Source organism: Dipodomys merriami, unplaced genomic scaffold, assembly GCF_024711535.1.
Source record: "Dipodomys merriami isolate MVZ:Mamm:240054 unplaced genomic scaffold, mDipMer1.0.p SCAF_148, whole genome shotgun sequence".
Classification (NCBI taxonomy): domain Eukaryota; kingdom Metazoa; phylum Chordata; class Mammalia; order Rodentia; family Heteromyidae; genus Dipodomys; species Dipodomys merriami.
Window position 1 is genome coordinate 1,805,955 of NW_027202804.1, and position 24,070 is coordinate 1,830,024.

The 24,070-nt window shown below is 44.0% G+C and overlaps 1 protein-coding gene across 1 annotated transcript in view; it reads left to right on the plus strand.

The window, feature by feature from the left end:
• The window catches only part of LOC138826679 (A disintegrin and metalloproteinase with thrombospondin motifs 18), a 97,510-nt gene extending 80,391 nt beyond the window's left edge, over positions 1-17,119 (plus strand). The window contains exons 16-22 of the mRNA XM_070021907.1: positions 5,989-6,130; positions 7,174-7,300; positions 9,789-9,996; positions 10,702-10,884; positions 11,944-12,147; positions 13,386-13,533; positions 15,148-17,119. Of these exons, the coding sequence (XP_069878008.1) occupies positions 5,989-6,130; positions 7,174-7,300; positions 9,789-9,996; positions 10,702-10,884; positions 11,944-12,147; positions 13,386-13,533; positions 15,148-15,263 (1,128 nt within the window). The 3' untranslated portion in view covers positions 15,264-17,119. The remainder of the gene's footprint in view (positions 1-5,988; positions 6,131-7,173; positions 7,301-9,788; positions 9,997-10,701; positions 10,885-11,943; positions 12,148-13,385; positions 13,534-15,147) is intronic.
• The last annotated feature ends 6,951 nt before the right edge of the window (positions 17,120-24,070 follow it).

Sequence of the window (24,070 nt, forward strand, 5' to 3'; positions counted from 1 at the left end):
GGCGCTGGATGGCTCATGCCTATAATCCTAGCTACTCAGGAGGCTGAGATTTGAGGATCTCAGTTTGAAGCGAGCCCAGGCAGAAAAGTTGGTGAGACTCTTCTCTCCAGCTAACCAGACAGAAGTTGGAAATGGAACTGGGGTGCAAGTGGTAGACCACTAGCCTTGAGAGAAAAAGCTAATGTCCCATGCCCAAGTCCCAAGTTTAAGCCCAGTACTGACACGCACACATACACACACACACACACACACACACACACACTCTCACACTCATACTCACAAATAGATGCCAATGATAGGTATTATTGTTTTGAAATTATGGATTGTCCGAGATATATTCTCCTTTGTTGAAAGAAGTCTTAGCTATGTGGTTGTTTGTACATCTCTCCAAGGCCCAGGTGTTGTCTGCAAGGAAGAGGATGGTGATGGCCATATCTTCCTTCTTCTATTTGGATATACATGAGCCTGTCAAATTGGGAGTGATCATTTCCACCCATATCGAAGGACAGGGCAAAGTCTCTGTTACACCAAAGTGTCATTTAGACTTGGACAATGTTCAAGTTGGGTCTTCAAACTGACCTAAGTGGGAAAATCCTAGGTGGTGGTTTGGGCAGATCTGGTTTCAGGACCGTGGGACCTCCAGAGTTCACGTGGACCCTGGGCTCAGAAGAGTCGATGTTTGTTTCAGTGCTGTGCTAAATTCTTAATAATTTTTCCCCCTTTAAACAAGTAACCTTGAGTTTTCATTTTGTATGGGGACCACAAATCATGTGGCCATTTCCTGGAGATAGAAATTGATTTCCTTGCCAGAATTCAGTCTTCCTTGTTTTCTCTTTTCTTTCTTTTTTTTCCCCCTTCAAAACAAGAGAGAGCCATAGTGATTTCCTTTGCTGCATCCACTATCCACTATTAAGAATGACTGTTTGTTAAGCACACTATAGCAAAAAACAAGGTAATGCTAGTTAGTGTTCTATGCTCCTTTATCATCTTCCTCAATGCAGAGTAAAAGCAAGGGCAGAGAGAGCACTCATTTGTTTTGGAGAAGTAGAAAACAGGTATTATAACCTATAGTAATTAGAATGAGCATACACTCACCTTTCATCTTTTTAGCCCATAATTTTCTTGTCAGCCTACTGCTGTGTGATACGGACAAGAACTCTCAGCCTCCAGGATTCTACTTACAATGTTGCACGTGGATTTATAGCTGTGCAGACATTCGAGTCAAGCCTTGAGTCATTTGGTTTTGTAAAGTCGGGGTGCCTTTATTCACTTGTGCCTTGCCTGGAACTACTGGCATGTTCAAGACATAAATAACACTAGGCTCTCTAGATCCCTGGCTTATAAAACCATAATAGAACACACACGTGCAGTTGCTCTGGGTTTTATGACTTACTAATGTAAGATTTTATATTTCTGCGAACACTTACAGTAAAGAGTGTCATTTTGCTTCTTGCTGGATACATAAATTACTAATTGCCTTACAAATAGGGAAGAGATTGGTTTCACTTTTGCTTTTTTGTGTGTGTGGTCATGAGGGTATGAATTCAGGACCTTGCACTTGATGGGCAGGTAGTCTACCTCTGTGTCATACCCTTAGTCATTTTTGCTCCTGTCATTTTTTCAGATAGGGTCTCAGGATTATTCCTCAGGTTGGCTTGGACTGTGATCCCCCTGTGTAATAAGAGATGATTGCATGAACCCCCATACCTCGCTTTTTGTTTGTTTGTTCATTGGATGGGGTCTTAGGACTTTTTCCCCCATCTTCAGGGGTGGTGATATGTGTGCCTGGGCTGACCTCAAACATTAATCCTCCCAATCTCTGCCTTCCAAGTTGCTGGGGTTATAGGTGTGAGGCACCACCACCAGTCAACCCCCTCATTGCTTGTACAGATTCCATGCCATGCTGGTCAGATCTTTGCGTTTCTGAGGATGTTTCACTTTTGTTTCGGTGATGGGGAAGGTGTTCCCAGGGAGGACATCTGACTGGCAGAGGACCACAAGTGAGTGAGGAGAAAGGGGAACAGAGAAACTTTCCACGGATTTGTTGCTGCTGCGGTGGTTGCTGTGAAGGGCAATGGAGAAATGGCACATGAGTTGGAGGGCCGTGTGGAACTGAGATAAATCTTGAGAGATCTAATACCATCTGATCCCCTACATAGAGAAATCTCAGTCAGGTCAGGAGAGAGGAGACAACTAGAGCAGTGATGTAGTCAAGCATCTGAGGGAAGGTGGAATTTGGCACAGGATGAGGGAGGTGGTCTTAGAGGCCAGGTCAGGATATCCAGGAAAGGAAGGGAGGGGATAGGAAGGGACAGAAGAGGAATGGGGCAAAAAGGAATCTATGGATATAGGCTCACAGGTAGGTTTGGCCCTGGAATATTATTTAAGACTCTTCTTGTTGATAGCATCAATCATTTTTCTAATGGTTGGTTTGAATAGAAGACTGGGGAGAATGACATCTTGATTCTTTTTAATTAGTAGTAATGGACATTTCTCTTAAACCCATCTTGGTCTTCATAGTAATATTTTTCCATGCTGTGCAGTTAAACACCAGCCATGTGCACTGTCAGGTCTGAAATAGATGTGAGAAATGAAAGCAGAATATAGTGAGCGCCCACCCAAAGGTCTGCTACACCAGCCTGAAGCCACCAGAACATGAGCCTGTGGAGCTCGAAGGCCAACAACTAACATCCTTTGGTATTTCCTCTACATTTGCCTTAAAAGTCTATTCTTCTGTGGCAGAGGAAGTCAGGCTGGGGTTTGCATGGTGAGAATGGAATGGTGCTGGGAAGCAGAGAGACACGAGGAAGTGTCTCCTTTGATCGTCTCTGTCTAAATCTGGCAGATGTGGGATGCGGGTCCTGACAGCATAGCCTCATGTCCCCTCCAGGGCTGTTGCCGCCACTCACTCCATCTCTAGTCCATTTCTCCCACATCAGCGTTGTACCCTGCTTGATTACTTCCCCTGGAAGCCGTCTGCATTTCTATTCAACTGAGAAGACAGCAACCCAAAGTACTGCATTGCAGATGCTGCTCGGAGTGCAGGAGAAATCGAGTCAGAGTCCCCTCTCTTCTGTGCAAAACTGCCCTCACCATTCTGTTTGGATTGTGGATGCAACTCTAAAGTATCTGTATTTATTTCAGACCGTGTGAAGACATTAAAAGAAAGGCTTCAGCAATGCCAAATGAGGAAAGCATAAAACTTCTTTTAAAAAACCCATGCAAGCTTTGTTACAGGATTCCCAGAATGGCTGTATGGCTTAGCCACAGAAGTAGGAGAAACAAAGACTAGAGAGACCCTCAGACTTCAAAGACACCTGGGACTTCAGTTTTAGGAAAGGTTTACCTTTGGCAACTGATGAGAACATGACATTTATTCATTTGTAATGGTTTTTTTCCTGTAAGATTGGATTTGGATTGCTGTAAAGGATATGGGGAGAATAGAGGTCTACCTATCCACATTTTTGTTCAGGGAGTTAGCAAAGTATGTATTGTTGCAAAGTGACGTCTGTACCATGGAATGTTAAGAGGTAGATGAAGCTTGGTGTGATGGCTCATGCCTATAATCCCAGCTACTTAGGAGGCAGTGAATGAGGAGGATCACAGGCTGAGGCTTGACTCCACCTCAGTCAAGCTGCGTGCAGTGTCTGGTTCCTCTAATCCCAGACAAGAAGCCTGGGCAGGAGGGTGGATGTGGCTCAGACCCAGCCTAAGTATACCAAAAACAAACAAACATTTTTAAGCGAAGCACCAGTGGCTCATGACTGTAATTCTAGGTACTCAGGAGGCCGAGATCTGAGGATCGGGTTAGAAGCCAGCCTGGGAAGGAAAGTCTGTGAGACTCTTATCTCCATCTAACTGCCAGGAAACTGGAAGTGGCACTGTAGCTCAAAGTGGTAGAGCACTAGCCTGGAGCCAAAGGGCTCAGGGACAGTGCCTGGGTCCTGAGTTCAAGCCCCATGATTGACAAAATAAATAAATAAATATTTTTGTGGCAGTACTGGGGCTAGTACTCAGGGCCTGGGCACTGTCCCTGGGCTTTTATACTCAAGGCTAATTCTCTACCATTCAATCCACAGCTCTACTTCTGGCTTTTTTTCTTTTTTTGGTGGTTAATGGGCATGAGACCCTCACAGACTTTCCTGTCCAGGCTGGCTTTGAACCACAATCCTCAGATCCTAGCCTCCTAAGTAGCTAGGATTTTAGGCATGAGTCACCAGCATCCTTTAAGATAGATTTTACAAGATTTTTAAAAGTGAGCCTGGGTTGTGTCTTAGTGGTAGACTGCCTGTCTAGGATGAGCCATGAGTGCAGACCCCAGACCTACCAAAAATTGTTTTAAAGACTTAGAATATTTCTGGATATGTTTAAACTAATAGCAAAGTGGAAACCATTTGGTGACACCCTAAAGCGCAGTCTGACCTGGAGAAGGTCTGTGGACAGCTGCCACTCTCCAACACTAATTGAGGTGGGATCTCCCAGACAGAGATATGGCCAGGCCTTCTCTATTTTTAACCAGCAGTAGCCTTTCATTGGAGCACAGATGCCAAGTTCTGGTGGTAAAGAGTTTCCACAGGAATCATGGGGTAGGAGAAGACAAGTTATTTATATTCATGTTATTTATATTGAGCTTAAAAGTACATAAAATGAGGAATTAAGAAAAGAGGAAATTTAGAAGAGAATGTCTGCACACATATAAAAAAAGGTAACAGAAGTGTAGAGGTGTTAGAAGTTTCATGTAAGCATGATTGTGTGTGTGTGTGTGTGTGTGTGTGTGTGTGTATGCTGGGGCTTGAACTATGGGTTTCAATATCTCACTTTTAGCTTTTTTGCTCAAGGCTGATGCTCTGTGACTTAAGCCACAGTTCTACTTTAGCCTCAAGAACTTTCCTGCCCAGATTAGCTTCCAACCACGATCTTCAGATCTCAGCCTCATGAATAGCTAGGATTACAGGCATGACCTTCTTTGTATGATCTTCTCTCTCATTTTATTTCAATGAGTAGTCAGCTGCTTCAAAAGTTGTTGGAGGAATATTTTGAGAAAAGGACAGAAAAAGCCAGCAGAGTGTATGACACTGGAAAGTGTCCAATAAAATGATTATCTTACCTCAATCATTAGACCTTTTGATATTGGAGTTTTCTAGAACCCTTGTATTTTGAAGAATCAGCTACATGTTTTTTTCTTATGCGATCAGATAAGGCCATTGATAATGCACGCATTCCTTTTAGACTAATTTTCTCTGGAAATTCTATTGGAAACCCATTTTGATTCTGGAGTTGATGCGAGGTAACTCTCAATAAGTGTCCCGTGGTTTTGTTTTGTTTTGTTTTTTGGAGGGGGCAGTAGTGGTAATGAGTGCTACCTGTGTGCTACATTTAAAAAGTTGTGGTTCAGTACACACCACGAAATAGATCCATGTGGATTCACCAGTTGCAGTGCCTGTATGTGTGTGTATGCACGCTCGGGAGTATGCGTGTGGGTTTGTGCACGCGCGCACGTGTGTGTGTGTGTGTGTGTGTGTGTGTGTGATGCAAGGCTCTCAAATCTAAGTTGAGAACTGAAAATAATAATTTCCTCCATGTTAATTTAAACATTTTCTTTATTAATACCCAGCATTGAGATCCTATGCAAATATCAAATTGGATTTTGGTTTTTAGCATTTTTCTACATCACAATTTTTACGCTATGGAGGTACACTTTTTTGATTTATTTCTGATGATTATTTTTTTAATTTTATTTTATTGTAAAGATGCTGTACAGATGGATTACAGTTACATGAGTAAGGCAATGAGTACGTTTCTTGACATGATTTAAAAGATGTGGCAACACTTTAAGTCACCATAAAACAAACTTGGGAGCAATAAGTGAACTGACTTGAAGGTCAAAATGACATGCAAATATCTTCAAAATGTTTAGCGAGATTTCTGTGATTCCAGGGTCTGTCTGACCTGAGGGATGATCTCTCATGGTTATCTCTCACTTTCCAGATACTGATGCAAGGCAAAAATCCAGGGATAGCCTGGAAGTATGCCCTTCCCAAGGCCCTGAATGGAACTCCGCCAGCGACAAAGAAACCCCATCATGCCTGGAGCACTGTGCTCTCTGAGTGCTCTGTCTCCTGCGGTGGAGGTGGGTGATGCCCGGGTTCCTCTTCGGAGGCTATCTCTTCTTCTACCCCAGGTCTCTTTAATACTGTAGGTTAAACAAAGCAAAACAAGGTTAAAAAGCCACGTAAGGATGGCCCTTCATAAGACCTATTTCCATAAAAAGCAAATATTATACTACTTGAGAATTTTCCTATGTAGAAAGAAAGGGATCCTAAAAGGATCAAGTCAACCACAACCAAGGCTCCAAGGTTCACACCTGGAACTTAGGGAAGCAATATAAAATACATTTATTTATGACAATATAAGTTCTGTGAGTTTATTCTCTTTTTATGTCTCTATACCGAGCTCATATACATAGACTGGATGAATGGATGGATTGATATATGAGTGGGTGGGTGGATGAATGGATGGGTGGGTGAGTGGATGGATATGTGGATGAATGGGTGGATACATGGATGGGTGGATGAGTGAGTAGATGGATGGGTAGGTAGATGGATGGATCAACAGATGGATAGGTGAATGGATGGGTGGGTGGATAGGTGGATGGATGGGTGGATGCATGCATGGATGAATGGATAGACTGGAGACTGGCCCTTTGTTTCCTGTTACTTAGACCACCTATTGGTAGTGGGTCTTCCTACTTAGCCTATCCCACAAAGCAAAATGAGATCTAAGATTCTAAGAGAATCAGGATCAGAAACAAATCAAAGACGATGAAGAAATTCTTATGTCTCTAAGGTCCATCTATAGGTGCCCAAACTAATGGACAAAACTATGGTTGCCTTGGTTTTCTTTAAGAAAGTTATAGTTATCCCTATGTTGTTAGAATCCACTTGAACTCTAAGAATCTATACATTAGTATTATTAAAATATAAACTCTATTATCTCAGGGATAACTAGTACTCAAATTAGTTGCAGCTGGATCAGAAGGAAGTATCTTTACAAAATATATAGATTCCATCTGTCAAGTGGAGTATCAGAACACTGGTAAATCCAAAGCAAAAATTGAAAAGAAGATTGAATTACCTAATAATGTTCACTTTGTCACTCCTGCCATCTTTCTAGGTTACGTAAGTGTGAAGGCCATTTGCCTACGTGATCAAAGTACTCACGTCAATTCCTCATTCTGCAATGGAAGAACCAAACCAGCAACTGAGCCCAAAATATGTAATGCTTTCTCCTGCCCGGCCTAGTAAGTCATCTGGAAATGTCTTTCTTTTTGTGTTTTTACCCAAATGTCCTGGTAATGGTGGTGGAGAGTAATGTGCAGTCACTGTCAAGACTTCTTTTATCCAACTCTCAACAGAGACTCCTCTTCCTGGAATTGAACCAAAGAGCTATTGAAATAACACAATCTCATATTAGTTTAATTTGCATGTGGTTATATGCTTAACTTTCATGTCAGTTGTCCAAGAATTTAAAAATCATAATACTGTGCAGACCATGAAACCCCAAATGCAAATTACACAGTAGCAAGACACAAAATAAAAAGAGGTGAAAGCTGAGTGGAGACGCCCCACTGCTGATGGTCCCTGTGGGGAGCTCAGTGGGTTTGTTCTTGGATCGATTTTAGCCACTCCATTGTTTGAATACTAACTTGAAGTATCTTCCCAGCCAACTTGATTCACTTGAGTGATTTATCTTCTGCCAAATATATTTCTATAACTAGACATCCATGCATCCATGAGTGTTTCAGATCATCTTAATAAGTAGTATTTTGTTTATGACAATGTGATCTTATTACACAGTCTTCATTTAAAGAAGAGATGAGATGATCCTACAAAAGTCAAAAACTCCCTGTCTCTTTGTGTGTGTGTGCTGGTCCTGGTGATGGAATTCAGGGCCTGGATGCTGTCCCTGAGCTTTTTTGCTCAAGGCTGGCATTTCTATCACTTGAGCCCCAACTCCACTTCTGGCTTTTTAGTAGTTAATTGGAGTAAGACTCATGGACTTTCCTTCTGGGGCTGGCTTTGAACTGCAGTCCTCAGATCAAAGCCTCCTGAGTAGCTAGGATTACAGGTGTGAGCCACTGGTACCCAGCAAAAGGTACCATTTTTATAGAAAAGTATTGATGCTAGTAATTTTGTAGTATATCTTCTTTACATCTTGTTATGAGATAAAAATAATTATAAAACCATAAGGAATTAGTCTGTGATATTGAGGGTTTTGTTCAATAGTATGGATCATGTATTTTTTAAGAGAACACACATAATTCTAGAACTCATGTGCTCAATTCTCTACATTAAAGGTTTTTAACTTTTACATATCAGGCATGTGGGGGAAATAGAAGAAAAAAAGTATAAGACTAGGGAGGTGACAGACTTAAAACGGTGTGACTAAACACATTTACTGATTTGGCTTTATTTTCCCAAATGATAATATTATCTCTAATTAACACACACACACACACACACACACACACACACACACACACACACACACACACACACACACACACACACACACACACACACACACACACACACACACACACACACACACACCCTGGAAGTAGAGCTATCAAGTGGTAGAGTATCAGCTTGAGTAGAAAAACTAAGGGACATCCCAGAGTTCAAGCCCCAGTACCAGAAGAAAATAATCAAAAATCATTCTTAGACATTGTTACTAGGATTCATACGTGTCTCTTCTAATGTATCTCTTTATGCTGTGTTTTACCTACTATACAACTTCAGTTAATCAAAAGTGGTTACTGAAGCTGTGGCTGACATCTAAGATCCTAGCTACTCAGGTGGCTGAGATCTGAGGATCATAGTTCAAGGACAACCAGGACAAAAAAGTCCATGAGACTCTTTATCTCACAGAAAACACCCAGAAAAAGCCAGAACTGGTGCTGTGACTCAAGTGGTAGAGCACTAGGCTTGAGCACAAAGAGGCTCAGGGACAGCGCCCAGGCCCAGAATTCAAGCCCCAGGACCCAGAGAGAAAAAAAAGTAGTTGAATAACTTTAATGGTTTCCATTGATGAGCATTCAAGTATCTTCCATGACTCAGATGGTAATGAAAAAAAATTGGTAGGGCAATCTTTAAATAAATAACCTGGGATTAGATCTCTAATTCCATCAGCAAATTGTCAGACTCTCCAGAAAACCAGTTGAGAACTGCCCAACTACTTCTAGAAATGCTGTCTGTGAGACTTTCTGCAGACGGACTCCACTCTCCTATAACCACCCACCCCTTCTCCACACCCAGCCTCTTCCATTCACCTCATGATTGTCCTGTTTACTATGTGTTCATCCCAGTTGCAGCACTGGTCAAAAAACACTGTCTTTCATAGTCCATGCATCCAACTCTCCACTGTTTGGTTGGCAAGTCTGGGGAAAGAACGTGGCCCCATTCATTATTCTAACCCTGGGGTGCAGGGACATGCTGGTCCCACAGTGAGGTTCTCAGTACATTTGGCTGAATGAAATGAGTCTCCTCCCCCCAGAGGAGGCAGGAACGTGTTTGTTCGTCCTAGAACTGCACTGTGGTGAACTACACTTCCATGTATCTGGGCCACATTGGCCTATAGAACAACAGTGAGCACACATGGCCCTCTCTGGTTATAAAATAGACCCAACGTTTCCATCAGAGGGCTCACGTCCCATAGCAACTGCTTTAGAAGTGACCACCCGGAAGTCTTGCCTTCATTTGAAAAGCCCTGCTGTTTTCCCCTGAAAGTTGGATGCCAGGAGAATGGAGCGTGTGCAGCAAGTCATGTGCGGGGGGCCAGCAGAGCAGGAAGATCCGATGTGTGCAGAAGCGGCCTTTCCAGGAGGAGGAGGAGGCGGTGCTACACTCCCTCTGCCCAGTGAGCACACCCACGCAGGTCCAAGTCTGCAATAGCCACGCCTGCCCTCCAGAATGGAGCCCGGGGCCCTGGTCGCAGGTAACGTGCAGAGCGTTGGCATCAGCTTCCTGAGAATGAGTTGTTGGCCTGGCCGCAGTTCTTGTGGTTCTTGTGCACCTCAAGGGCTAGGGATCCTTTAGAATCGTTCTCGGTGGTTCAGACGTGAATAGGGCGTGTCTAGGGAAGTATAGCTGGGCAAGGAACTGGTACATAGCTCTGGCTCCCGAATTCTCCAAAAAATAAAAATAAAAATGCAAAGAATGAAGCAGAAAAGGGATATTTGACTGTTGTTTCCGTGGCCGGGCCTGGTCAAAAAAGAAACAAAGTGGAGAGCCAAATGGCAAATTAGCATCTCTGACAAGTTCCTGGTAAGGCGTATTGCCCTGTAATTAGAAGAGGCATAGAACCACCTGCCACTCAGCACTCAGCCTCCCAGTCTTTATGATGGATGCTATGCTGAGAAATCCTCTGCCCCGCCCCCATGAGCACAGCTGGAGAGTTAGGGTGCACCAGCCTTAGGGTGACACAGCTTGTTACAACCATCAGAAGGCTGCCGTGAGGGCTGACCGTGGATCCGGTCCTCTAGGCGGGTCTCCTGGTGCAATTATTGGCAATTTTGCTCAAGTGATGAACAATAATTCTGCAAACAATTCCTTAATAATGGCCTCCAGCATTGGCCCAGATGCTATTCATCTGAATTTGCATGTTTTGCTTTGTCTTTCCTTTCCTCTCCCTCTTCTCAAGTGTTCCAAGACCTGCGGGCGAGGCGTGAGGAGGCGTGAGCTCTTGTGCAAAGGCTCTTCTGCGGAGTCACTCCCTGAGGGCCTGTGCTCCGGCAGCCCCAGGCCCGAGGCGCAGGAGGGCTGCGTGCTGGGACGGTGCCCCAAAAACAACCGGCTCCAGTGGGTGGCCTCTTCGTGGAGCGAGGTACACGCTGTGGGGACACTGCTGGGCTTTGCTTAACCCGTCTCCCTTCAGACTCACGGGGCTCCGTTCTTCTGCACACACGAGGCCCTACCCACTGCGCTTCCTTCCCTCCCCAAACGAGACACGCAGAGTGATGAGAACTCTCTTATAAGAGAGTTCCTGGCTGGCCAGAAACAGATTACAGGGAGAATCATGGGCAGGAGGGGTTCTCCAGCAAGCCTGAGCCTTGAGCTGCAGCAGCCTCACACACAGCGGGGCTGGGAGAAGGTGGTCCTGGCACAGGGCTGTGTGCTCTGAGAAAACTGGGACGTGACCCTCGAGTTACATCACAAGCTATTAGGAGAGGGGGCTAGAAAAGGGTTCTGGCAGCACTGAGGAAGCATGCACACTGTCAATGAGAAGTAGCACTGGCCGGGCCGGCCAGTCTTTCACTTTAAGAGCCAGGGAACTGGATGACGCAGGCCAGGGCAGGTCCTAAGGTGCGTGGTGCAGGAATGCAGACGGGAGTGTTTCAGGAGTGCGGAGAAGCCCTTTGAGTTCTTAAAGCGGTATCTGTGTAGCTTCCGGTGTCCAGGAGGCTAGGAGAGAGGGAAGAGGCCTTCACATCCACGGCTGGCTGGAATTCACGACGGCCAGGTGTACACAGTGACCAGCCAGGTCTCTGCAATTGAGGAACTGAGATGCTGAGAAAAAAAAAATTTACCAAGAAACAATAGGGGAACAGGTGAGGGACAAAGGAGGAGGAACTTCTCTCTGGCCAGCACAGATCTATTCCATCATGGCCCTCAATGAGACACACAGGGCCAGGGGGTGGTTGGCACCTGGCCATGTCTCTCTCTCATTCATTTTCTTTAAAAGGCAACGGACTACCTAGGCAGACTTACTGTGTTTGAAATCTGTATTTGCTGTAGGTATTGACTTTAGGGGAGCCTGGCTCCCATCTTTACAAGGGAGCGGCCAATGGTCATCTGTGTGTGTGGTTGACATCTTGAAGCACACCTGTTTGGCAGATGTACCGTGGAGCCGTGTGCTCCTGACACCTGTTTTCTCCGCTCCCAGTGTTCCACCACCTGTGGTTTGGGTGTGAGGAAGAGAGATCTGAAATGCAGCGAGAAGACCTTGCAGGGGAAACTGGTCGTGTTCCCAGAGAGGAGATGCCGGCATATGAAGAAACCAAACCTGGACATGGAAGAAGCCTGCAACCGACGGGCCTGCCCAGTGTACAGCGTGGCCGCGGCCTGGTATTCATCACCATGGCAACAAGTAGGCACCTGCAGATTGAGGTTAACGTTGAGGAGAGGTGGGGGAAAAGATGGAGGCAGTCTGCCAGACCTTGCTCTTGGCTCCTCGGTGATTCTCCAAACGTAAGGAACAGGAATAACTTCTTCAGCCAGTCGTACTGCCCGTGTGACTGTAGGCAGGCTGTGGGATCTGTTAGCCTTAAGTTTTCACGTCTACAGCATTGAGATAATAACCCCTGGTGGATGACTATTTTTGTTTTTGCTTTTCATGTGAATAATTCTTTTTTTGGGGGGGGGGGGTAAAAGAGGTACTGTATAAAGCAAGCATCTCGTAGCAAGCACGTTCTGCTCAAAAAGTCACCAATTCAGAAAGGCTGCTGATTGATGGGCATGCTTACGTCTGTAGAACATTTCTAGGCCCTCTGTCCTCTGAGGGCTTCTCTGTTCTCTGTGGTGTTTGTTCAACAAAATGAAGACTTCATCTGTCCGGAATAAACTATTGTAACTAATGTAACCAATAATTGATTGACTGGATTTCAAAAGCAAAACAACTATCCATTTATAGGCTGTCCTTTACCTTGATATATCATGACATAAAATTGTCAATCTGACCAATTTGGTTGTTTAAATAATTCCAAAACAGCAGAGATAGCCTTATTCCCTAGTGTTTATTCTCCTCCTCCTCCTTCTCTTTTCTCTTCTTCCTCCTTTCTCCTCTTTCTCCTCCTTTTTCCCTTCTCCTTCTCCTCATTCCTCCTCCTCCTCCTTCTTTTTTATTCTGCTCCTGGGGCTTGAACTTAGGGCCTGGGTGCTGTCCCTGAGCTTCTTTTGCTCAAGGCTAGTGCTTTACCAAGAGCCACAGCTCCACTTCCAGCTTTTTATCTTAATTTTTTATTTTTTGGTAATTTAGTGGTGATGAGAGTCTCATGGACTTTCCTGCCCAGGCTGCCTTTGAATCATGATCCTCAGATCTCAGCCTCCTGAGTAGCTCGGATTACATACTGGTAGCCTGAGCCACGAGTATCCGGCTTGAATCTTTCTTCTTTTTGAGTCACCTAACTGGGAGACACATTTCCCCATAGACTTCCTCATCACCTGCTCCAGGGCAGACCCTCAGCGCCACAGTCCACTCCAGACAATCCATTTAACCAGCAGGCTTCCTGAGAATGTCAGGGACGTGGGCAGTCCTTCCATTTGATGCTGCCGGCCTCAGGAAGAACACCATCCCGCCGTGTTTCTGACGCTGTCTTCCTCCCACAGTGCACGGTAACCTGTGGGGGTGGAATGCAGACCCGATCCGTCCACTGTGTGCTGCAGGGCCGGCCCTCCTCCAGTTGTCTGCTCCACCAGAAGCCTCCGGGACTCCGTGCCTGTAACACAAACTTCTGTCCAGCTCCTGAGAAGAGAGGTAGAGAACCCCAGCTGCCACCAGTCATCTTAGTTATTTGGTGGGGGGGAAGGGTGAGGGGAGATTGCACATGCAGATGGACTCCGTGGCGTTAGAGTCTCTCTGATCCATGCTCCCTGTACCTGTATAAGGTATAAACTCTGGGATAGTCATGGTTAAAGTCAGTTCATTTGCATGGTCCAAGGGCAACATGACTCTTAAAGCCAGGAATTCTGACTTTGGAAATGGGAAATTGCCATTTAAAAACCTTTCCCCTTTAAACTTAAATTATCTGTGTTCGACATAGTGACTCATGGCTGTCACCCTAAGGTAGAGCAAGAAATCCTCAAGGTGTGACCCACTTGCCTCGCAAGTTTGAGGCTGAGTTCAAAACCCAGTATTTACCACCACCACCCCCCAAAAAAAAAATTCTAAACCCTCATGCACAAAGGCTAGGGTTAAGAGGAAATTGCAGCCCCGCCCCTCTGGGCACTACTAGGAAGGGCCAAGCAGAGGGGCCAGTCCTGAAAGTGCCTCCTAGACAGGCGTGAGAGGACACCTGAGAAGCTCATGAGACCCAGGAAGACCGCCAACTCAGTTTCTTGTTCTCCCAGCGTCTGACACCTCCACGTTCTACCTAAAGAATACAACAAAATTACTAGGCTCTCCTTCAATCATCCACTTATGTTTACATTAAACATCCAATTTTCACATATATGGGACTTCTAGAATCATCTGACGGTCTTCTAAGAAGACTTAAACCATCTTAACTTGCAGCTAACAAAACTAGAAAGGACAGGTGATAACTCACCTATCTGCAGAATACAGTGTGTATTTAAACATGCACACAGTGTTGAAATTGAGCCTCCAAACCGGACGTGCAGATTCCCAATAGGTCCAAGAGAACCAGAGCTCCTGGGCCTGCAGACTCAACCTCCAGCCACCCGAAAGCCTTTGTTTAACAGGGGCCTCTTCATGCGCTGCTGAGAGTCTCGTCTTCAATCTCTTGGGCACTCAAGTCAGTTCCCAGGTTATGGATGGTTGATCAGACATTGATCTCCTACTATATGGGATTCCTTTCCTATCACCTGTTTTATTCTCTTGCTATTTAAATTTGTGAACGGTCACATGCCCTTTCTGTACTGTTCATCCTGTCCCCACCTCAATCTTCATCCAGACTCTGTAAAAACCACCACAGAGAGCTGAGCACCAGTGGCTCACGCCTGAATTCCTAGCTACTCAAGATTCTGAGATCTAAGGATCATGGTTCAAAGCCAGCCTGGCCAGGTATTTCCAATAAACCACCAGAAAATCAGAAGTGGCTCTGTGGTTCAAGTGGTAGAGTGCTAGCCTTGAGCTGAAGAGCTGAGGAACAGTGCACAAGCCCAGGGTTCAAACCCCACAACCAACCCCCCCCAAACACACACACACACACACACACACACACACACACACACACACACACACACACACACACACACACACACACACACACACACACACACACACACACACACACACACACACACACACCACAGAGGCATAAGGTTAAGTCGGTGTTTGGTCTATAGGCCACCATCTTAAATGTCCCGAGAACATCGGAGCTCACGTGGTCAATGTGTCTTGTCTTTTCAGATGATCCATCCTGCGTGGATTTCTTCAGCTGGTGTCACCTGGTTCCTCAGCATGGTGTCTGCAACCACAAGTTTTATGGTAAACAGTGCTGCAAGTCCTGCACAAGAAAGAGCTGACCTTGATGTTGACGGCCTCCTCTCCTGCCTAGGAACAGAGACACTTACTGCCTGTCAGTCTCCAGGGAGATCAGCCACCTTCCCAATGGAAGCAAAGCACTGTAAACCAGATGCTGCAGAGTTGGAGAGAGGGAGGAAGGGAGGGGGGGGGAGAGAGAGAGGTTCCTTATTTGATCTCAATAAGCACATGGTACTCTGTGAAGCACTTGACAGTAGGAGGCGATGACAAATCTGACTTTATAAAATAGAAATCAAAGAAATAATGGATGGATTTGCACTGCTCTATGAAAGAAGCGATGAGTCGCACTGAGCTAAGAAGTCAAGTTTGCATTTTGACCAAGTGAGGGACAGGTCTCCCACCCTTGAACTTCAAGTGATTTCATGGCAAAGACACGACCCACAGGTCCTGTAAGACTTCAGGGCAAAGACTTAAGACTTGGATCCATCACAAGTGGGATGGGATTCCTTGTTGAACCATTACTTGGAGTTCACAGTTTGACCAAAACAACAACAAAAACTATGAACACCAAAACCAGGAGTTCTATCAGAAGCCAAATGGTGCTCACAATGATGCTTGCTGCTGGACTGGCAAGTTTCACATTGTTTATTTAGTGTGTGTGTGTGTGTGTGTGTGTGTGTGAGTGCTGCACACGTGCTCATGTGTGTATGTGCGTGTGTTGTTTTATTATTTTGTGTAAAGTATAATCTGCTTACAGAAAGTCTCCAAGACTAAAATTTAACAACTTGAAAAGTGTTCCAAGGAAATAGTCTGAAACAGGACGTCACGAACCATTTAGGATCTCTGTGTAGCTGAAATTCACACTTGGAAAGCAAATATTCATACAAGACAAACACGGATGCCCTCCACATGATAGCAACCCCCCCCAAAAACTTTTACTCCTACTGGAGAAGAACACGTGTGGGGGGGTGTCTCTGGGAATTGGCCTGCTGCTCATCTCTGTTAAAAAATAAATCTAGGAGGTACTAAATGGCAAAATAGCTGTGTTTGAAGGAAAGGAAAGCCATCATTTCTAATGGTCCCTGGGTATTATCAGAGTGCTTGGAAAATTAAAGGCTGCTTGTGGCTTTTTCTTACCAGCTGACAAGTTTAAATTTGCTCTAGGATTTAGTGAACAAGGAAAAAAAAGAAAAAAATGTCGAGAGAAAAACCCACTGTCTGTGTGCAACATTAATATGAATAAATCAAAATATGCCAAGACCTTCCAATGAATTAAGAGTGTTTTCCAGTGTTTTGGGTCACCACCCGCAGCCAGCTGTTGATAGACATTAACAAGCTTAAAATTGTTCTCAATTGGAAAAACTCACCACACACTATTTTGCCAGAACCAAAGTAATGTACAAGACTATGTCCTCCTGTCATTTTTTGAGAAGTGGTTTATAAAGGGTGTATTTATATAGTGCTACTCCAGAACCATCCCCCCCCCAGCTCCTTTGATGAATGTAACTCAATTTCACTACTTTAAAAAAAGTCTCAATTCAAATAAGGATTAGCCAACTCAGCACGACCAACTAGACAGTGGCTTGTTAAATTTAGCAAACTCCTTTGTTCCTCTACTTATTGAAATCATGAGTTTTTCAAACCCAGAGGCTGATGTAGAACTTCTCTTAACCTACTTGGCTGGGCCTTTTGTGGCCATTATAGCATGAGAAAAATAAAATCTAATGTCCCACATCACCACCTCTTTGCCCTCTGGAATGACAAGTAACTTGTGTCTTTATATATAATTATCATTTTATTATTTTATGGAAAAATTAATTTATTAATAGCCTATTATGTGTTCTTACTTGCTTCTCTAAGTAAGTGCTATTAATTCTGAGGAAAAATGTTGACTAAAACCATGGATTATAGAGAAAAGTCAAAATATATGTGTAATATTTAATTATTTTATAAGTTTTATAATAAAGTATTCTGTTTCTTTATCTTTCAAACTGGTTAAGTTCTTGAACAAGTTAATGAGAAGCTAGTTATTTCCAAGATAATTGAATTGTATTTGATCAAGAACCACAAGGATTTCATTGGAAAGAGAAAAATATTCAATCATTGATTTTTTTCCTCCTCTTGGCTTCTGATGAAATCTGAACCTTTCAAGTGCTGAGAGGAAATGAATGACATGTTGAAATTCATCTTGCAATATTGTTTTCTACCATCCAACATGAAACATTTATGGAAATCATCTAAGATAAAGCTTCCATCCTTTCTCTTTTCCTACTTGAATTCTGGTCAGATTTTTTGCAATAGCAGAGTGAAGAGAGAGAGAGACAGAGACAGAGAGGGGGGGTCAGAAGAGGTAGATTGAAGGGAAGAAAAAAGTCCCAGCAATTTCTGTCAAGTTTTCTAGAGTAAATCTGAATGTATTGTCTATGCATCTATGACTACATACACGCACACGCACACACAGAGTTCATATGTGTATGTACATACTGATTTTATATAAATGACTGCTCTACAGAAAATAAATTATGGTTAAGAATGGAACAGATGGCAGGTAAGGGTATCTTTTGGGGGAAGTAATAAAATATTAGAAGCACCTCCATTAAGATTAAAGGGGTACCAGGGACTTACATGAATGCTTTATATATGTTGAGTCCACACAGTGTCAGGGAGGTATCATTTCCCTTAGTTTGCAGGGGACGACTCTGTGAAAGAGAAATTACATATTTGGGCAAATGGTCAACTTGTGGTAATATAAAGGCTCAAATCTGGACCCCATTGTTGGGAGTCAGGGGGGCATTCAACCTGTCACTGTGCTAGGTTACCTTGGGAGTCAGAAAGAGAAATAATATGTGCGGAGCTTAGAATTCTACAGTCCTTGAGATGTGAATGGACGTGGGCAATAAGGGATTTAGCAATGATGAATTATGGGCAGAGCTGGGAATTGTAAGATGGGAAATGGGGACTTGGAGATAATAAATTCCCACTAAGTCCCACTTTTCAACAGAGAATACTTGTTGCATGCTTCAGTCTCCAATAACTGCTTCTCCCTGGGATGATAGTCCTTTCCCCCGGAGCTGCTAACTGCAAGTCCATTAGGAGGCAAGGACTTTGAAATTTAGAACCCATGATTGCCAAAGATCATAGGCAAGAAGTTACGTGCTGGTTTTAGCTGATAAAATATAGAAATAGGGATAAGGACCTCAAGTTTTGTCTGCCTTGCCATATCTTTCTCCTAAGAGCTTACTCCCTTGAATACCTAAAGCTGGGGTCTGTCATTGCTGGGATCCTGGTGCTGGTGCCTGTCCAAGTGATGGAGTGGTATTGTCTTCCTGCTCTGCAAACTTCTCACTGATTTACCATCCCCCTAAGTTGACCTTAAGCACACATCGCCTTCTTCTATTCACTTCTTACTGTATCCATTTGAGTAAAACACCATTTGCTATCCAGAAAACCTTGTTGAAAGCACACACTTTTTATGACTCCGTCATGTCTAGCATAAATAGACGAAGCTGGCGTGAAAGTAAGCCTGGTAAATATTAACATGAAGATTTTTCATTTAAATGTTAAAAAGGGAGTCATGATTGGTTTATAAAATTCCTATCGGAAGAACAGAATTCCTCAATGAGAATTACTGAGGGGTTTCTAGCCCCCTCCCCTACAATTAAAACCATTCAATTCAGCATCACAAAATTTGTAATACAGTTGGAACTTTCTGTCTATAATATAATCTTGAAGAAAGAGCCACATGTACAACAAGAGAATCTTGAATCCCAGTTCCTATTTCCTCCGTGGAAGGGCAAATTATATCCATGTATCTGTCCTAGGCTGATAGAATTGCCATGTGACTTTGGTTTAACTCATCATTTTTGTGTAGGAAAGGGCATTTATAGACATACCCAGAATGCATTTCCCCAAATGTGTCCAGTTGTTAGTTTCTGCCTGGTGACAAATTACCTTTCCCATTTCTGCCTTATCATCACCAAGACATTTGCAAGATGCCCCTAGCGTTTTCATAACGTAAGCTAATGAGGGACACCACTGGGGTTCGTATTCAGCCATTCAATAAGGTTGAAAACCATTTTATAGAATCATTGAAGTTCAAGGGTTGTTCCTTAGCATTTGAAAGCAACAGACCCTCAGAAACTACATTTGCTGAATAAAGCACCAATGCCAAAACCAAACCTGCACAATTCCGAAGGGTAACTAAAAGCGGAAGAAAAGCCGTCACATCTACCTCCATTCTGTATCTGTCTTTTCCTTCTGCTGTCACCTTGGAAACTGAGGAGAAAAGAGTTGGAGCTGCCCCCACCCCCACTCCCACCTCCTGCCCCAGACAGCAATGTCTTTCTTATGGCTACCGGGTTCCCTGACCACCCTGGGGTGCTGGTCAACCACCCCACACTGGAGACCAGGACAGTTTAATAATCATACACAGCTCTGGCTCCTTACCCCAATTCTCCCTGTATTGAAGACCAAAGCTCAAGGGGACTCCCCTTTGTCTTTTCCCAGATAACTCCATCCTCCCCCGCTCCCTTTATTTTGGCTTGCTGACATTTGGAGATTCCCCAGAGCTGGGCCTCTGGGGAAAAGAAAAGAATGGAATGGAATGGAAAAGAATTATGGGATGCCTATGAACTGGAGGCACTGGACGCCATGTTCCCCCACTTCCTCCTCACCTCCATCCTTGTAGGTGATGCATAGGAAAGCTGGTGTAGGGTGTGAAGAGTGGGCCGTTGGTGGGAGGGCCTCTGCAGAGATCACCTTTGAAGGTGGCCATTCCCACGGGTTGTTCCTACCCACAGGAACAGATGCAGGCTCACTTGCCCTTTGACAACCTTGGCTCCTGCAGCTTGTGCGCAGGAGAGACCAGTGTCCGCACTGGTGCTCACGGAGCACCTGCGCTTCTGCACTTTCTCAGTCCATGCATTAGGGACTGAGTGTCTCTTTTATCTTGGGAAAAAAATGGGGGGGGGATCCTCTTTCGGCTACTTCCTCCACTCCTTCTCTGTCCTTTGGTAGCCCTCCCTTCTCCCCAAAGTTGGATCTAGCTAGGATTACAGGCGTAAGCCACCCAGTGCTCTACCCAGGTTATTTTATTTATGAACACACACACACACACACACACACACACACACACACACACACACACACACGACAGGAGACCCTGTGTGTGCTTTGATTTCTCAATTGTGTTCTCTTTCAGCAAATGTCTTGTTATGACCCCTGTATTTACCCATTTTTGATCACTTGCTGCCTGGCAGGCTGGAGAGCAGGCCGTGTCCCATTTCCTGAGGGATTGTATTTGTTTCTCTGAGTTCTCATTCATTCTGGGAGAGTTTGGCCTGCCTTTCCCTTTTTCCTTTCTAATTTTTGGAGATAGGGTTTCACTGAGTAACCCAGGTTGACCTAGAACTCATGATCCTCCTATCTCAGCCTCCCAAGTGAATTTGCTAAGAGTAGCCACAAATGTGTTTATAGCCATCTTCATTGGTGGGGGGCGGGCGGTGAGGGAAGTGGTTAAATATATATCTGATCAGACTGTGGTTGGAGAGGGTAGAGTGTAGGAAAATCTCCTTTGGTATTACCCTTTTTTATACCCTACACTTTGAAAGAGAAAAAGGGGAGGTATCTTGGGTGTGGAATTTTGGATAGTGTTCTTGTGGATTTTATGAAACATTTTTTTAAACTCTGCTTTGAGTCATCTGATGAAATTTTAATACTTTGCTTATAAAATGTTTCTAGGGCCTACTTAGAAAACCAAGAATAACAAGGTAATGACATGGTAATGTCCCCTCCCCTGGGACTGGCAGTAGGAGAGGGCAGGGTAGGGAGGGTTAAGGATGATACACCATGCTAATGTCTGATGTTAATCATCCAGACTCTGTAACTATGTCAACCTTCAAACAGTCTGGGAGAAAATCGCTAACTTGTCAGATTTTTCACATGAACCAGACTCACACTCAATTCACATAGACAGAGATCAAGGCATTTGCATCCACACAAACTTGAAGTCTGTATCCCAAGTTCCCTTCAAAAACCTAGCTGACATGATTTCTTTGGGACCCTAATTTCTCCACCCACGAATAGGCATTTAATCATTTATTCAACAGCAATTGCATTGGACTATGCAAGGTTGAAGAGAACTCGTTTTCAACCTTCTCACTCTGTCTCCCACCCACCCTTTCCCTTACTTTTCTTAATATTGTAGTATATACCATGAATTCTTGACTGCATTCTTGAAAGGGAGGAAATTTCAAACCATATATTGGATGAGAACTTAATAAACCAGGAAAGGAACAAATAGGTATTTCCCAATAGATGATATACAAAAGGCCAACAGATAAATTAAAAGATATCCAACATTACTAGATCACCACAGAAATAGCCACTACAACCAAAAGGGTCAGCATACTTCCCATTGTAAGAATAGTTAATACCAAAAAGGCCAAACATAGAAAAGGAATCCTTTGTATACTGTTAGTGGGCATGTAAATGAATGAAGACACTATAGAAAAACAGTACTGAATAGCTATTGAAAATATTTAAAAAATAAAATAGAACCATCATAGGATCCAGCTACTCTACTTCTGGGTATACGTCCAAATGGAATGAAACTACTTTGTTAAAAGTTATTCGCCCTCACGTGTCATGGTAGCAGTATTTACAACAGTAAGGAAACAGAATTAGACTTAGCGGCTGCTGCAAAGTAAACAGACATGGAAATATGATCTACTCACACACTAGGGAATCTTATTTAGCCCTAAATCCTGACATAAGCAACAACTTGAAAGAATCCACAGGACATTATGGGTTAAAGTGGAATAAGCCAAACCAAGGAAAAGAAACACTTGATGATTTACAATGCTCAGACACAAAGGAGAAGAGAATAGCCATTTTCTAGCGATAGCTGGGAGGAGGGAGCGAGAAGATATTGGTCCATGTTTCAGATAGAAGAAGAAAGAGTTCTCAAGACTTAAAGTCCAGCCTGGTGACCAGAGTTAACAATACGATAAAACTGGAATTCACTAAGAGGTTAGATTGCAAATATTTTCATCACAAGGGAGGGAGAGGAAGAGGGAAGAGGAGTCAGGAAGGAAGGTTTACAAAGGGGAGAGAAGAGGGGAAAATGGTAACTGAGATAAGTATATTCATTATCTTGAGTGTGGCCACCACATACCAAAATACGTAGTCCCATACCTTAACTACATACAATTCCTCTGTCCGTTATAGTTCGGTATAGCTGGGGGAAAAAAAAGAGGGGGCAGGGAGGAGGTTGTATGGTTCTCTAGCTTTCCAGGAAATAAGCTGATAAACAGCGTCATTCATGGCCTCGAGTTCCTGAGGCCCTGGCTTGTTGGAAGCTCAGCTGCCAGCTTCTTGGCACAGGTGTGCGTCTGAGGGCCTCAAAGGACCCAGCCGGCAGCCCGACTGGACACCAGCTGCCAGCTGCCTCCCTTCCCCAGAGTGGGAAGGAGTTGTTTCCCGTGTGACAGTTAATTAACTCCTGGCTAGGTACACGCTTTCACCTCTTTTCCAGTGTCACCATCTTGCTGGCAGAGCTCGCTGCTGAACTGCGGCCCAGCCTCTCTTAGGAAATGGGAAACCACCTTTGGCTGGGGCTAAGGACTTGTTCTCTCTCCAGACCTATTCACCCAGGTAGTGGTCTCGGCCGGAGGTCAGCCTGGGGCTTTCAATAGATCTTTTGTTTGCACCCCCACCCCCTCCCCGCTTCTGCCAGGTCCGGAAGATATGAAATAGGATTTGAGGCAAGATTTCCTTGCTGCTTCTCTCTGGAAGGCACACTCTGGGTATTGTCTCCTGGCACAAAGAGGCTTTCAGAGTTACCCTGTGTGAAGGATTGCTTTTGAGAGAGAGAGAAAAAAAAAAGATTATGTTTTAGGGTGGAGGTGTATTCTGAAGCCCCCAGTACAAAGTGGCAGGGAGATTGAGCAGCAATCTAGATAATCTTATCAACCCAGATAATTCAGACTTCGGTTTTATTGCCTTTAAAGCAGCCAGAGTCAAATAATCACGAGCTAGTCCCAGACAAAAGCAGGCTGGCATTTACTCAGCTCCAGACACGCAAACGGTGTCTGAGGCACTTGGGATACACTTTTTCTTTTTAAGTCACATGTGAGATCCCTTATTATCACACAGAAAAAAAAAAGATTTAACTGGGGTTAGAACACAGGTCTATTTCAGGCAAGAAGTAAATAAACAAATCTACTTAGGGAGGGGAACTCATTTTTTTTTAATATAAATGAATAATAAGGTATGTTTAGATCATGCCCTGGGTCATCCATTTAGAGTGGTATAAATAGATACCAACTGCTTAAAGAGTCTGGGAAGTAAACACAAGCAGGGATATTGTGGAGGGAAGTCCCACACAGAGAAACAAAGAAGCAAACTTGTTTCCTTTCCTCCTTCCTTTTCCTTCTCTTCTTCCCCCTTCTTCCTTTATTGATGGCTTTGTCCTGGATGTGCCATGGAAACGGAACAGTCGCGGCATGGGAGCTAGAATCCCGAGTTCCCGGATGGGAATGATGTCCCCAGACATCATTAACGGCTAACACAGAGAGAGCAGACTCCGTTAGGGAGATAGCTAGACAGGAGCATCTCCTAATCCTAGGGATGGTTCACTATAAATCTCTGGCCCCAACTACACCACATGTTAGATGAAAAAGACTCAGTCCAATACATCACAGGAAATGCCTGAAGTACTGACCTGAGACTTCAACTAACAACCATGGGAGGTGAGACAGAATGCACATTTTTGAATCTGATGTCATGAATGCCCTGTTAAACTAAAAACTATTTTTCAGAGGATGTAATAGAATGCAGAGCCCTGACA